The sequence below is a fragment of the Mauremys reevesii genome, linkage group 6, assembly GCF_016161935.1.
Source record: "Mauremys reevesii isolate NIE-2019 linkage group 6, ASM1616193v1, whole genome shotgun sequence".
NCBI classification, from domain to species: domain Eukaryota; kingdom Metazoa; phylum Chordata; order Testudines; family Geoemydidae; genus Mauremys; species Mauremys reevesii.
The window spans coordinates 126,821,414-126,837,597 of NC_052628.1; the positions used below are offsets into that span (position 1 = coordinate 126,821,414).

The 16,184-nt window shown below is 44.7% G+C and overlaps 1 protein-coding gene across 2 annotated transcripts in view; it reads left to right on the forward strand.

The window, feature by feature from the left end:
* Positions 1–104: 104 nt before the first annotated feature.
* The window catches only part of TMEM38B (transmembrane protein 38B), a 56,792-nt gene continuing 40,712 nt past the window's right edge, over positions 105–16,184 (forward strand). Inside the window, exon 1 of one of the 2 annotated variants that reach the window (XM_039545605.1) lies at positions 105–305. In XM_039545605.1, coding sequence (XP_039401539.1) covers positions 200–305 — 106 coding nt within the window. In that variant the 5' untranslated portion in view covers positions 105–199. Of the gene's footprint in view, positions 306–9,557; positions 9,669–16,184 lie in introns of those variants that run through there. The other variant, XM_039545606.1, reaches the window with a different exon arrangement.

Here is a 16,184-nt window from a genome sequence, read left to right on the forward strand (position 1 = left end):
TTGCCCCCCGGCGCCGGGCGGCCCCGCTCCCGTGGCCATAGAGATAATAACGCCCCCTGCCCCTAGCAACCGCCCGCCCCCCGTGCTGGTCCCACCAATTAACACTCAGCCCCGCCCCGCAGCTGTTTGGGCGGCGCGTGAGCCGGGCCCAGGCCCAGGCCCGGGCTGAGGGGAAGCTGCCGCCGCCGCCGCCGCCATCATGGAGCTGGGGCAGGTGCCGCTGCTCTTCTCCCGCCTGCCCATGTTCCCCTTCTTCGACGCGGCCCATTACCTGGCCTCCGTCATGGCGCTGAAGGAGCAGCGGGGTGAGCTCGCCCCCCACCCCCTCCCCTGGGCACCGCCTGTCCCGGGGCCCGGACCCCGCAACTGCCGCTTCCATCCCCCGGGGAGCCCGGCGCCTTCCCCAGCCAGGAGCCCTGGTTCTTGGGCTGCCCCGACTCGCCCTCAGGCGGGAGCCCCCCGGGGACACGGGTGCCCCAGTAGGGCCGGGGGAGGGACACTCGCCCACCCGGTGGAGACCCCGGCAGCCGCGGGTGGTGGGTAAAGTATATGGTGTCCGTCCCCCCCCCGTCTCTGGTAACGCCGGCCCTGGGCTTTGTGGGGCTGTACATGGGGCGGTATGGGGGCCCCCACATCCACCCCCATCCAGCCTCCCCCTCCCCCCCCCCCCCGACCTTCCCTGTCCTGGGTGCGTCTCCCTGACACCCACCCATCTCTCTGCTGGAACACAACTGAGTCTGTCAGAGCAGGAGGGAGGGTGTCTAGGAATTAAACCTCGGCCACAGCCTGTTGGCACCTGTGACCTGCATAGGCTTGGAAAGGTTAATTTGTATCTGGAAATGTCGGTGAACACCCATTGCGGCGTACACAGGCAAAGTGACGAAAACAGTATTTCCATCTCTAAAAAACGAAGTGCTGCTTGAGAACCACAGTGTGATTTAAGGGTATTTACTGTGTATGTTTTGACGTGTTATGTTGGCAATTTAAGCTTTAACTTTGTGAATCACAGCATCTGCTGTTAAATAATTCAGACCCCTTTCCCCCCATAATTTGTCCCTGCTGTGAAAATTTAAATAGATAACAATGGGAACAATGTTTAAACCCATAATGTTGCACAACTGAACATTTATGTCCGTGAACACTGAAAAAATGCTTAAGAATAAACAGCTAATTTTTCTATTGAAATTTTATTTAAAAAAATTGAGTTCTGCCAAGCCTGTATGTATCAGACCATGGATAGGAAATGGAGACTGGTGCTCTTGGCAGTTAAATGTGTGCATGGGGCACAGACTTAAATGGTGGGTTCGACATGACTGTGAAGATTTCCCCCCCTAAAAGATATGCTCTACTTCAAGCAGGAAATAATGCAGGGAAGTTCCATGACTTCTGTTATTCAGGAGGTTTGATTGCATAATCACAGTGGACCCTTCTGGCTTTATAATCTGTGAATTGTATGCATTTAAAATTGCCACTGATTTCAGCCACAGAAATTGAATCTCTGTGCATGTGGAGTGGAGGGTCTTAATCTGTTGCTTGATGTACCTTTTACTGCTCCTCCAAACCCCTTCCATGCCAGCACTGGGGGAATGATACACATAAGCTCTGTTGGTGAGTGGGGTTGTGAATATTTGCAGGTGGTAGGGAATAGGTAACATTAAGCAGGGTTAGATAATATAATGGTAAACAATCTTGACCCTTGTCTACACTATAGCTTCTACTATTGCTACAAACTTTGAAAAACTATGTTCCCTTTTTTGCTATTGTCACTGCAGACACAAGAGATCTTAAAGAACTTGTGTTCATTTTCAGAGGACTCAAGGCTTGCTCTGGTGGCCTTAGATAATCATTCCTATTTATGCATGTTCTGTGCATCAGCTGGTTGCTGCTGTCCACCCGAGGTAGCTGCACTTCAGTTGTAGTACATACAGGTTGCAAAATAATTAGGGATGAATGGTGTTAGAACTGTAAAATTATTCTGAAAAAGTTACGTTCTTACACTTTTCTAAAATGTTCTGAACTTCAGAATGTGATATTATTGCAACTGATCATGATAACTTGGAACTTCAGTTCTCTTATGTCTATATTCCTGAAGCTTTAGTTTTCTCATGTCTGTTCCAATACAATTTTCAAGTGGTGTATGTCCTGACTAACTTAGTGGCAAATTACTGGAAAACTTTCTGTAAAAAAACTTTGAAATGAGTGTCCCCAAGCAGGGAGTCTCTAATGTTATATATGGATTTGTAGGGATGTCTCTCCTTATTGACTTTATATTTGTACAGTTCAAGTCAGGTGAGTGTGCTCTTGCTGCTATTCTTTTACTTACTACACAAAATTATACACATCCTTTTATTTAGGTTCTTTTTGACAATTTTGAAATATACAACAGTGAAAAGGACCCCTTCATTAATCAGCATATTGACAACAAATAGCAATAAATCAACAACAAAATCCACATAGTTATGATCTCCTACCAATGCCATGCTCTCCCATTTTCTCAAGCTAGGGAAAATAAATTGACACATCATCCAGTAACTTGCTGGTTGAAAGCCTTGCTATTGGTGCTTGGTTTTTTTTATTTTTATTTTTTCCTGCATGGCTTTGGACAGAAGGGATGAGTGGTTCAAGTTCCTTGGAAATTCAAAACATAGCATTTTTGAGGGATTGAACAAAGATGGGCCCAGAAACTCTCCAGAGTCAACTTGATGCTCAGGGTATGGCTACACTTGCAGCTGTACAGCACTGGGAGTTAAACCTGTCTTCATACAGCTGAGTAGGGAAAGCGCTGCAGTCTGTCCACACTGACAGCTACCAGCGCACTGTCGTGGCCACACTTGCAGCATCTGCAGCGGCATTGGGAGAGGTGCATTTTGGGCAGCTATCCCAGCGTTCAAGTGGCTGCAACGTGCTTTTCAAAAGGGGGAGGTGGGGTGGAGTGTGACAGGGAGCGTTGGGGGGAGAGAGAGAGAGTGGATTTTTGGAGCCAACACTGTCAGCAGCTGCCTTGCAAGTTCCAACCCCCTCCCCCACCCCTCTCTCAGCAGCTGTTTTTTTCCCTCACAGACCAGATAAGCAGTTGCTCCAAAACGGACCCCCCCCCGCCCGCTGCACTGCTTCTCTCCTCAAGCCCCCTCCCTCCCCCTCTCTTCAAGCAAACACTATCTGTGGGCCTTCCAAAGGGAGCCCCCCGCCTCCGCTCATTCTCAGCAAACAGTAGCTGTGTTTGTTTTTTTTGATAAGCAGCTCTGGGAGCCGGAATTCACAACAAAACAAAGAGAGGCATCACAACAAAACAAAGAGCGGGGCCTTCACTTAAAAGGATTATGGGAAGCTTCTGGAGGTCAGTCACAGCATATTAAGATTATTCCCTATTTACACTGGTGCCTCAGCGCTGCAGCGCTGAGCTATACTCTTTATTCCTCTCAGGGAGGTGGGGAGTACAAGCAGCGCTGTAGCCACGGAGATACAGCGCTGTATGTGCCTTGCCAGTGTGGACGGAGAGTGAGTTACAGTGCTATAAAGCCACCAACAGCACTGTAACTCTCAAGGGTAGCCAAGGCCTCAGGCATATAGAAGCTAATTCAACTGTTATATAAGAGTAAATCCTTCCCTGTTATGGAAAGCTGTGTTGTAGCATTTCCAACATTTTTCTTCTGTATAGGTGTTGGGGCAGTATCTGGAAAGTCTGTGTTGGGGTGCAAGCTCTGTGGGGCTGCTTGTGCACTATGGATTTGGGGCTATCAACTAGCCTTCACCTCTCATAGAGTTGGGTCAAGTGTTATATAGATTAATCCAGCCTTGAGACTGGAATAGCTACTTTGGAGTGACTTAATTCTTTCTGTAAAAGAGTAACTGCTCCAGAGTAACTTCTCTATATTTGGGTCTTTGGCAATTCATGAATGTTTTATCAGACATATGCAGATTTAGGAAGGCCATTGCATTACTCTGTTTACTTCATGTTCTGAAGGCTATTTGCTACCTGAAGGGCTGGACACTATTTATTTTTGTTTAAATGAAAGCTTACTTCTGTAATAACTGATGAGTAAATTCACCAAGAGAAGTTTTACTGTTTGCCATTGGCAAATGGATTTGTCAAGGCTTGCTTATTACTAACATAGTGTCCAACAGTATTTGAAATTGCTCTAATGTCCTGATCTAGGTAAAATAACTGAAAAAATCTAAAGACTAAATATATACAGTGTCAGTTATTTGCATAATATCAAAGTATGGTAAACCAGCCTTTCACTAACTAGGAGACAATGCAGGCAGAAGCCCAGCAGCAGAGTGGGGGCTATCCAGTTTATTGCACTGAGTGTAGCATGTATGATTACCTGCCCTGAGAACTGGAGGAGCTGAGAGAGGAGGAGAGTGTTGTTTGCCTTCATAGGGAAGGGGTAGAGAGATGTCCCTGAAGCAAATTTTTGCTGCTAGGGAAGAGACTGAAAATCAGGACCTCTATGGTGGCATTTTTCAGCTCCCCCCCCCAGTCAGCGGCAGGCAGGCAGGGGGCAGGCAGAGAGCTTCAGTCTCAATGTGGATTTAAAAAGGTTGTAGAGCAGTTTTTAAACTAGGGACACAGACTTCTCTTAGGGAGAGTCTGATGATAGAGAATTCCAGGTTATCAGGAGAGCAGAGAGAAATAAAATATATATGGTAATGATCAGATGATGAGATGATGAATAAAAAAAAAAATCTGGAAAAACATCAAAGGCTAATAAACAGGGGACAAGTTTTAAAGTAGTTTTTGTACAAAAACAAGAAGTCTAAATAAATAAGATAAGTGAACTAGAGTTGTGATAAGGAGGGATATTGATATAATAGGCATCACAGAACCTGGTGGACAAGAGAGCAGAAATCATGACACAACAATTCCAAGGGTACAAAATATATCGGAAGGATAAAGGACAGCCAGGCAGGGGAGGGAGGGGAGGCAAGCACTATATGTTAAAAGTAAAAAAAAATTCAAAAAAAATCTTAAATTTCCATACTCCTTCCAGAGTAGATATGCTCTAGATAGAAATTTCATGCTCTAACACCACCTGACCAGGACAGTAATAGTGATGATGAATGCTAAGGAATTAGAGAGAGGCTATCAAATTAAGAACCCAATAATAGGGGGGGGGATTTCCATCCCCCATATGACTGGGAAACTTCAGACTCAGAAGGATGCAATGCAAAAACACCATGTAAAAGAAGCAGTGAAAGAAAAAACTTTCTTTTAAAAAAAGTCAAAAAAGTGAGTGAGGATAAAAAGAAAAGGAGCTAAAACTTAAGCCAAGTGTGCAATAAGAGTAAGAAAAAGAGGAGTGAAGAGGAAAGAGCCAAAAAACCAAAACTCCAAAAAAAAAAATAAATTTTTTTACATAGGAAGCAAGCAAAAGCTAAACTACACAACCAGTGCCTTTGTGAAATAAAATACAAAAAAAGCAAATAAAGCTTAATATAAAGAAAGTCAAGACTAAATGGATTTCTTGCCTCAGTCTTCACGGCTGAGGAGGATAGATGAGAGAAGATTCTGAGCTGGCTGTGGCTTTTGTAGGTGACAAATCCTTGAAGATTGAGAGGAGAGTCAGGAGAGAGTAGAGGTTTTTTTAAACTCAACATTAACAAGTCACACAACAGAGTCACCAGATGGAAAGAACCTGAGAAGAAGAAAAATGAAACTACTCAAATGTGAAGAAAACCTTTGTAACCTGTCCTTAAATAAACATAAACTCTTGAGCAATAGTCAACATGGTTTCTGTAAAAAGAAATGTCTTCTCTTAAATCTATTAAGTTCTTTGAAAAGGTCCTTTCATGGATTGAGAACCTATTCAATTTATTCATAAATGATCTGGAGAAAGGGTAAACAGTGAGGTGGCAAGTTGTGCAGATGATACTAAACTAGATAAGATAGTTAAGAGCAAAGCAGATTTGTGAAGAACTTCAAAAAGACAACAAAAAACTAAGTGATTGGGCAACAAAAATGCAAATGAATGTTAATGTGGAAAAAATGTAAAACATTGAAGATCTTGGAGTTATCGTGGATAGTTCTCTGAAATGTCAAAAGCAAACAGGATGTTAGGAATCATTAAAAAGGGATAGAGAATAAGACTGAGAATATATTATTGCCCTTATATAAATCCATGGTACGCCGCGCATCTCGAATACTGTGTAGATGTGGTGGTCTCACTCAAAAAAAAAATCTAGCACTAGAAAAGGAAGGTTCAAAGAAAAAACTAAAAAATGATTAGTAGGGAAGGTCCCCCCCATATGAGGAAGAAGAAAGAGGCTAGGACTCTTCTTTTTTGGAAGAGAAGACTAAGGGGGACATGATAGAGGTATATAATAAATAAAGATGATGTTGAGAAAGTGGATAAGGAAATTATTACTATAACAATGTTTAAAAGGGGACTGGATAAATTCATGGTGGCTAAGTCCATAAATGGCTTAGCCCCAGATGGGTAAGAATGGTGTCCCCTAACTCTGTTAGAGGAGAGAGATGATGGATGGAGAGAGAGAGAGATTCATGATCATTGCCTGTTTTAGGTTCACTCCCTCTCACCTGGCATTGGTGGCATTGGGTTGGAGAGAGATACTGGGGCTAGGGGGAGGTGGTCTGACCCCCTTCTTTTTGTTTATTATCTTATGTATGGTAAGCAGATGCATTAAAAATACCTAAACCACACATTTCTGTCTTCCACGGATACTAATCTATGCTGATTACTCTAACGGCAATGTTAATAGAAGCTTGTCCCCCCCCCCCTTTTTTTTTAAACCTTTTGCTTCTCCTGATGGATTGTAACATTTCTTCGTAAACCAGTTGTGGTAGTAAATTCCCTGCTGTAAAAGTGATTGTGATGTCACAAATATTGGCTTATGACATTATTGAATGAACAAGCAGATTAAAAATGAGAAATCTATTTATAGATAATGGAGAAGATGTTGCATTATTTTCAAGTTCCAAATTCCTCTCAGCTTCAGAATTGGGTCCAAATTGGAGATGAACATTAGTGAAGAAAGGACATACTTCTCTTTCCCCCCCCCACCCCATTGCACATCTTCAGTGTGGCTTTAGTAAAATGTTGCATTTTAGAAAGTTCCCTAGCTCTGGCTAGAGCTGGACAAATAATTAATAAAGATAAAATGTCAAATGAGTAGTTCTGTTTTGTCAGGCTTGAACAGAGCTTGATTTAAAAAAAATATTTAGAACTGCTGGCCAAATTTCAGTGAATAAGGATATGTCTACACTACGGGATTATTCCGATTTTACATAAACCGGTTTTGTAAAACAGATTGTATAAAGTCGAGTGCACGTGGCCACACTAAGCACATTAATTCGGCAGTGTGCGTCCATGTACCGAGGCTAGCGTCGATTTCCGGAGTGTTGCACTGTGGGTAACTATCCCGTAGCTATCCCATAGTTCCCACAGTCTCCCCCGCCCATTGGAATTCTGGGTTGAGATCCCAATGCAAAAACAGTGTCACAGGTGATTCTGGGTAAATGTCGTCACTCAATCCTTCCTCCGTGAAAGCAATGGCAGACAATCATTTTGCGCCCTTTTTCCCTGGATTGCCCTGGCAGATGCCATAGCATGGCAACCATGGAGCCCGTTTTGCCTTTTGTCACTGTCACCGTATGTGTACTGGATGCTGCCGACATACGCGGTACTACACAGCAGCATTCATTTGCCTTTGCAAGGTAGCAGAGACGGTTACCATCCCTATTGCACCGTCTGCCATGCCATTGTAAATTGGCAATGAGATGATGGTTATCAGTTGTTCTGTACCGTCTGCTGCTGTCATGGGTGCTCCTGGCTGGCCTCGCTGAGGTCGGCCTGGGGCGCATGGATAAAAATGGGAATGACTCCCCGGGTCATTCCCTTCTTTATGTTTTGTCTAAAAATAGTCAGTCCTGCCTAGAATATGGGGCAAGTGTACTAGAGAACCAGAGAGCACAGCTGCTCCGTGTCAGAGCCCCAGAGATCCTACAGAAATGATGAGCTGCATGCCATTCTAGGGGGTGCCCCTGAAACAACCCCACCCGTTGTTTCCCTCCTCCTCCAACCCTCCTGGGCTACCGTGGCAGTGTCCCCCCATTTGTGTGATGAAGTAATAAAGAATGCAGGAATAAGAAACACTGACTTTTTAGTGAGATGAAAATGAGGGGGAGGAAGCCTCCAGGTGCTATGATAGTCCAGGCAGGACAGAATCTTTTCTTTAGACATGAAAGGGGGGGGCTGATGGAGCTCAGCCTCCAGTTGCTATGATGAAGATGGTTACCAGCCGTTCTGTACCATCTGCTGGGAATGACCGGGAGTCATTCCCATTTTTACCCAGGCACCCCCGGCCGACCTCACCGAGGCCAGCCAGGAGCACTCATGGGCTGATGATGACGATGGATAGCAGTCATATTTGTACTGTCTGCCACCGGGAAGGGGATGCTGGTGTTCAGCGCTGCAGCACCCCATCTACCAGCAGCATGCAGTAGACATAGAGTGACCTTGAAAAAAGGTGAGAAACGTTTTTTTTCCCTTTTCTTTCGGGGGGGGGGGAGAGAAGGGTGTAAATTGACGACATATACCCTGAAACACTTGGGGAAAATGTTTTTGACCCTTCAGGCATTGGGAGCTCAGCCAAGAATGCAAATGCTTTTCAGAGACTGCGGGGACTGTGGGATAGCTGGAGTCCTCAGTACCCCCTCCCTCCCTCCGTGAGCGTCCATTTGATTCTTTGGCTTTCCATTACGCTTGTCACACAGCACTGTGCTGTGGCCTCTGTCTGTCATAGCCTGGAGATTTTTTCAAATGCTTTGTCATTTCGTCTTCTGTAACGGAGCTCTGATAGAACAGATTTGTCTCCTCATACAGCGATCAGATCCAGTATCTCCCGTATGGTCCATGCTGGAGCTCTTTTTGGATTTGGGACTGCATCACCACCCATATTGATCAGAGCTCCATGCTGGGCAAACAGGAAATGAAATTCAAAAGTTCGCGGGGCTTTTCCTGTCTACCTGGCCAGTGCATCCGAGTTCAGATCGCTTTCCAGAGCGGTCACAATGGTGCATACTATGTGACATAGTATGGTGTCACAATGGTGCACTGTGGGGTACCGCCCGGAGGCCAATACCGTCGATTTGCAGCCACACTAACCCTAATCCGACACGGCAATACCGATTTCAGCGCTACTCCTCTTGTCAGGGAGGAGTACAGAAATCGGTTTAAAGAGCCCTTTATATTGATATAAAGGGCCTGGTTGTGTGGACGGGTGCAGGGTTAAATTGGTTTAACGCTGCTAAATTCGGTTTAAACGCGTAGTGTAGACCAGGCCTTAATCTTTGTCTGTTACTCATTTACAAGCAGTTTGTTGTGGCTATTTGATATTGAAAGTTTAAGCTGTTGAGTATATTGGGTACTTTGGTCTTATGGTATATTTTTGTTCTCTGATTGTAATTTTTTGTCTGACTTGCTTTTCTTTTGCATGCTTCACTTTAGTATCTGTGCATCTCACAAACATTAATAAAATGCCCATGTTTTACAGATAGATGATCTGATTCAGTGATTAAAGATTGTTGCAAGGTCACACAGGAAGTATGTGGAAGAGCCAGAAATAGAGCCCTGATCTCCTGTGTCCTCAGTCCACTATTTTAAATACAGCAAGATCATCATTCCCATTTTAGAATCAGGTTTCTGGTAGGAACACTTATGTATATGTATTCAAAATTTATTTTCATTTGCTTAAATTTTTTTGTTGCTTCTATACATACTCCTGTCAACAAACAGCAATGATGTAAATGACCATAGAATTGGTTTGAGCACATATTGAATTTACTTAAATTTGTTTTTGTAATATTTATCTCGGTTTAAGTATAGCTCATTTTCTAACTTGAGCCTGGAATTAATATAATATATATACAGCTGGAATGATTTTGGCCCATTCGCAACTCCAATATTTATGTTATTTGGGGGCGGGGTTAGTTAGCCTCAACACTCCTTTCCCGGGAAAGGAGTGTTGAGGCTAACCAACACCCCCAAATAACATAAATATTGGAGTTGCGAATGGGCCAAAATCATTCCAGCTGTAACTCAGTCAGTAGACTTGCAGTATAGGTGGTGTCTCATTGTGTCAGAGCATAGTCAGTCAGCAGCCTGCATTTAGCATCATATTTTATTACATTGAGGTTTTTCTGCATTCTTTTTAGAAAAGGGCTTTCCTTTTTTGAAATGCTTCCTTTGTTTTCATAACTTTAAACTTTGGACCATGTATCATATATAGGACTCCAAATTTATTTTTTTCTAACTACTCTGTAGGGACAATTTGTGGAAACTGTATCTTTTTTTAGTAATGTTATGGTTACCTGTTAAAGTATGAGGTTTTTAAGAGGGGGAAAAAAAACTTTATTTACTATACACTTTGTGACATAAGAAACATTTTCTATAAATTGTGAAGGGAAATTTAGTTTTCATGAGTGAGGTACTGGTGCCACTTGTTAGTCATGTTTAATGTAGAGGTTTTATTTGTAGGCTTCTCCACATAAGCTAATTTTTTTTTTCAGGAGAATTATAGAATCCTTGGCATAGGATTTTGATAAGTGAATCTTATTCTGTTTTTTAGTGCTAAGTTGTTGTTGTTAGTAACTATATTGTTAGTGATAAGGAAACTAAGTAATCTTGAATAGTGTTTAAAAAAAGCATTTTATTTTAAAAGGGCTTTTTATTTCACCCTTTAGGTGAATAACCAAGACAAGCATGGTGTGTGATTAATATTAATCATTTATTTTGTAGGTTGGAGGAGGACAGTGAGGAAAAAATGACAGGGGAGAGCATTAAAAAGCAGGACTTTGTCACGCTTTTTTACAAGAATAGTTATTTAATGTCAAACAATTTTTAAAAACCAACTCAGCAACGGCCACTGCTTTTGAAACCTTAACTTCACACCTAAACTACGGCATTTGCAGACTAGTTGGCTTTGCTCAAATCACATTCTGCATGATTTCATGATGCCTCATTAGTGTTAAAGGATGCTTCATGGGACAAACATAAATGACAGTTTATTTGTAAGTGAATGACCTACTTGAAATTGAATTTCTGTGTTTTGACAGGTTTTATTCCACCCATAATGTTGTTAGCAATAGTAATACTAGAGGACAGTTAAAATAGAAAAGCAATGAAGCAACAAGCTTTCTATAGCAAGAAAACAGTGATTGAATTGCAAAACACCAGTGACTAGAGCCCAGAGACGTCTAATGATGCCTTAGCATAATCTTTGCTAGGCTACCTTATAGTTTTGATTTGTTTGTGATACTTAAACTAACTTTTTATTGCTTAGTGCAAGAGATTCCCGAACTTTGATCTCTGCTGGCTTTTGGAGAGCAGGCTGGTCATGTGGTGATATTTAGTTTCCAGCTGTTTTTCTGTCATCAAAAATTGCTAAGAAGAGCCTGGAAGTATGAAAAAGCAGGTAGAAACAAGGAAGAAGCAGTCAGCTTATCTACCTCTACTAGAGACTGCTGCTGTGGATGAGGAGGAGACTAGATAGGAGCCATCCTTAGGCCTGGTCTGCACTAAACGGTTAGGTGGATGTAAGCTGCCTTGTGTTCACTTAGCTGTACAAGTGTCTTCACTTAAATTTGACTCCCGCCAATGTAAGTGCCTCACTATGCCAATTTAGTGACACCACTGATCTGAGTGGTGAAGTCATGGTTTATGTAATTAGGTTGACGCAGTGTCAATGTAGACACTGTGTTGCTTACATTGACTGTTACTGGCCTTCAGGGGCCATTCCACAATGCCCCACACTGACAACATAATCAGTCCTGGTGAGGATGTGCAGTGCTGACACAAGAAGCCAAGTGTGTGCGCACACAAGTGATTTAATAACTGCGTTGGCTGTAGGTTGACATAATTTGGTAGAACTGCCTAACCAGGCTCGGCCACAGAGCGTACCAGGTCAACATGATGGAACTGTACTGTGACACGGAGAGGAGGCTGGTACTGGCCGTGTGTGGCCAATGGGAGAAGGGGGAAGAGCTGCCCCCTTGCTGGAATCAATTCCCCTCTGACCAGCTAACCCCTGCCCAGCAGGTAGAGATCAGAAAGATGCTGCATTCCTACCAACAGCTGTTTTTCAACTGGCTTGGGCTCACTTAGAGCTGGAGCTGTCCACTGGGGGGAGCCAGCCCTCCCATCAGGTGTGCCCCATTCAGAGTACAGTAACTGGGAACACAACCCAGGCCCTGGAGGGAGAGGTCAGAGACATGCTAGCATTAGGGGTGATCCAGCCCCAGGGGTGTCTCCCGTGGTGCTGGACCCCAGGAAAAATGGGTTGATGGGATTCTGTGTGGCCTATTGGAAGCTCAGTGCCATCACCATGTCTGGTGCCTGCCCATGCCTGGGCCTGATGAGATCCTAGACAAGTTGCGGGGGACTTGGTACCCCATGACCAGGGATGTCACCAAAGGCTACTGGCAGGTGCCTTTGGATCCAGATACCAGGTTGAAGCTGGCTTTTGTCACCCCTTTGGGGCTGTACAAGTCCCTGGTCCTACCTTTCAGGCTCAAGGAGGTGCTGGTCACCTACCAGCACCAGGTGGATCAGTTACTGAGGGGGATGGAGAATTTTACCCTACTGTACTTTGATGATATTTGTGCCATTAGCCAGACCTGGGAGGGCCATGTGTGCCAGGTGAAGAGGGAGCGGAGTCACCTCTTGGATGCAGGGCTGACTGTAAAAGCTGGGACATGCAAGGTGGAGATGGCAGAGGTGTCGTACCTGGGCCACAAAGTGGGGAGTGGCTGCCTAAAGCCAGAGCTGGCCAAGGTGGGGGCAATCAGAGACTGAGCTGCTCCCCAGACTAAGAAACAGGCCCAGGCCTTTATTGGGATGGTGGGGCACTTCTGGAGGTTTTTGCCCCACTTTAGCTCTGTGTCAGCTCCCATCACTGAGCTAAGCAAGAAGGCTAAGCCAGGCAAGCTGGTATGGACTGGGCAGTGCCAGAGGGTTCTCTGCGTGCTGAAGGAGGATCTGGTCAAGGGCCTGGTGCTGGGAAACCCAGACTCTGACAAGCCCTTTATGGTGTTCACCGATGCCCCAGACACAGGGCTGGGTGCGGTGGCGAGGCGGGCCAATGCAAAGGGGGAGAAACACCCCATCATGTAGCTGAGCAGGAAGCTGCTGCCTCGGGAGCAGGGCTATGGGGCCATAGAGAAAGAATGCCTGACCAGGGAGTGGGCTCTTAAAAGGCTGCAGCTGGATCTATTTGGGCGGCATTTCACAGTGTATCCAGACCACTTGCCCTGCCGTGGCTGCACCAGATGAGAGGGGCAAATGCCAAGCTCCTGAGGTGGAGTCTGTCTTTCCAGGATTATGGGATGGAGGTGGCCCACATTAAGAGGAGTGCAAATGTTATAGCTGATGCTTTGTCCCAAAGAGGGAGGCCTGAACTTCCCCAGGTCACTGGCCAAAGTGACCTCACTCAGTTCAGTCTCAAAGGTGGGAGAGATGTGACATAGTATGGATTTTCCCTTATGTTGTATGTGAGCCTATGTGAGTCTTACTGTTTTGCATGAATGCTGTGTGGGCCTCAGTATTGCACCAGTGTCTAGGTGGTGTGAATAAGGGTGCGTGACTTCAGCAGGGGCTGCCCCAGCTGCCTGCACGGATGCTATGGCTGTCCCTTCTTAAACTGAGACCCAGGAGGGGGATGCGACCAGGTGATTCTTGGCAGGGAAGAGAGACAAAGGCTGGAGGAGGAGCAACAGGCAGGACAGGGGCCAGGCAGCTGGAAGTGAATCAGTCTTGGCTGGCTTGGGGTGCAGGGGGAGGGCTAGGGCCCTGGCTCTGGGCTCTCCTCCCCCCAAGATGAACTAAGCACAGGCCAATGGGGGCGGCAGGAAGCGGTGTGGGCTGAGGGATGTGCTGGCCACTGCTTCCTGCCACCCTCATTGGCCTGGGGCAGTGAACCGTGGCCAGTGGGAGCCGCGATTGGACGAACCTGCGGACGCGGCAGGTAAACAGACCTGGCAGGCCGCGGGCCAAAGGTTGCCGATCCCTGTATCAAATATTCAATTCAATGATTCCATAGAATTTTTAAAATCATCAGATGTTGGTGTAGACCTGTTTTATAACCCAACCTCCGCTCTTTGATGCATCACTTTTTACCAAAAATATTTGGCTTATGAACAAGTATATACGGGTATGTCATGGGGCTTGTCTACGCTGGCAACCTTAAAGCTCTGCCATGGCTTGTGTAGTCGCAGCACAGCACTGGGGGAGAGCTCTCCCAATGCTCTAAAAAATGAGGGGCATAGCTCCTAGTGCAGTTCCCAGCGCTGGTGCACTGTCTATACTGGCACTTTAGAGCGCTGTAAGTTTCATCGCTCAGGGGTGTGTTTTTCACACCCCTGAGCGAGAAAGTTGCAGCACTGTTGTCATAGGTCTCACCCCCACTTAGAGCTGTTGGGTTCCAAAGTGGGGACCTGCCTTGGTTTCCCTCTAAACTAAAATCCTAGTTTAGATCTGGTAAAGCTGCCACCACCCAATCAGGTACGTGAATTGGGACACAGTCCTTCCCCAAAATCCTTGGGGATCCCAAGAGCCCCAAATCCATGGAGTTCTTACACCCAGGAGAAATAAACCATTCCCCCCCCGGTTCCTCCCCCCTCCCTTTTCCTAGGAGAGATACCGGGATCCACTACAGAGGGATGCTTCCCTCCTCCCCTTTCCCTGAGAATCCACCCAAGGAAAGATCAACCAAGTCCTTTATAGAAAAGATTTATTAAAGAATAAAAAGAAAGTCACTGTCTCTGTAACCAAGATGGAACAATACACAGGGTCTAAACTTATCAATCTCTGGAGAGAATTCCCCCTCCTCTTCTTTCTCAGTAAAAGCAATGTAACAGCAAACAGGAATAAAGAATTTCCTTCAGCAAACACACAATTGCAAATGTAGAAATCAAATTATAAGACTAATTCGCCTTTCTAATTAATACTCACTATTGAATAGTAGGAACTACTCCAGGAGAACTTGGAGACATGTCTGGCCTCTCTTAGATCCAAAAAGAGAACGAACACTTACACAAAGGACACAGACAAAGGCTTCCCTCCACAGAGATTTGAAATGATCTTATCTCTGATTGGTCCTATGGTCAGGTGGTCATCAGGTACTGCATGTTAACCCTTTACAGGTAAAAGAGACCTTAACCCTTAACTATCTGTTTATGACAACTGTAAAGTGCCAGTGTGGACAAGCCCATGGAGAATGCAGCCAGTTGTCAGAGAAGCATATGGAGGGGGTTGGGAAAGAGGAACAAAAGAGGGAGTGTGATTAACTTCTTAAAAAAACAAAAGGAACCCCCAAACAAACACACAACACTTACTGCATTAGAAAGCTAGAAATACCTGTGTGACAGTGTACCCCATAAGGCTTTATGGGGTGTGTGTGCTTATAAATGTATGTATGATATAACTGGAGTAGAGTTTTGCTCCATATGCCATGTAACACATCTATGTAAAGGTTATGATCTACTGGTTATGTTCATCCTAGTTGTAGGCAGGTACCATTTGTGTGTTCAAAGTTATGAACATTGGCTGTATACTTGATTTCTAAATAACCTTAATTAGAACATTTGGTCACTTCTTGGGAAAGGAATGTGCAAGTTAAGTGCTCAGTCAGGAAGCACTTAACAGACAAAAGAACTTGCAAGACTCCAATCCACATAAGAAGTCTACCTGAGTGTGTCTGGATTCTACACAGGGGGAGGGAGGGGTGTCTACCCAAAAGAAAGAGTCTGTTTAAACCCTTGGGAGACCCCTCCATTTGGTCTTCAGATAGCTAAAGAGGGATTATCTCCCCCACCCCGCTCCCATACTTGAAAGAAACTGAAACAAAGGGGTGTGAGTGATTGATTGCTGGACCCAGGCTAAAAGGAGATTAGTCTGTAAAAGGGAGCATTCTGGAACTGGTGAGGATCTTATCTGTATTCAGTTTGATTAGACATAGATTTGCGCATTTTATTTTATTTTGCTTGGTGACTTACTTTGTTCTGTCTGTTACTACTTTGAACCACTTAAATGCTACTTTCTGTATCTAATAAAATCACTTTTTACTTATTAATTAACTCAGTATATGTATTAATACTGGGGGAGCAAACAACTGTGCATATCTCTTGATCAGTGTTATAGAGGGTGAACAATTTATGAGTTTACCGT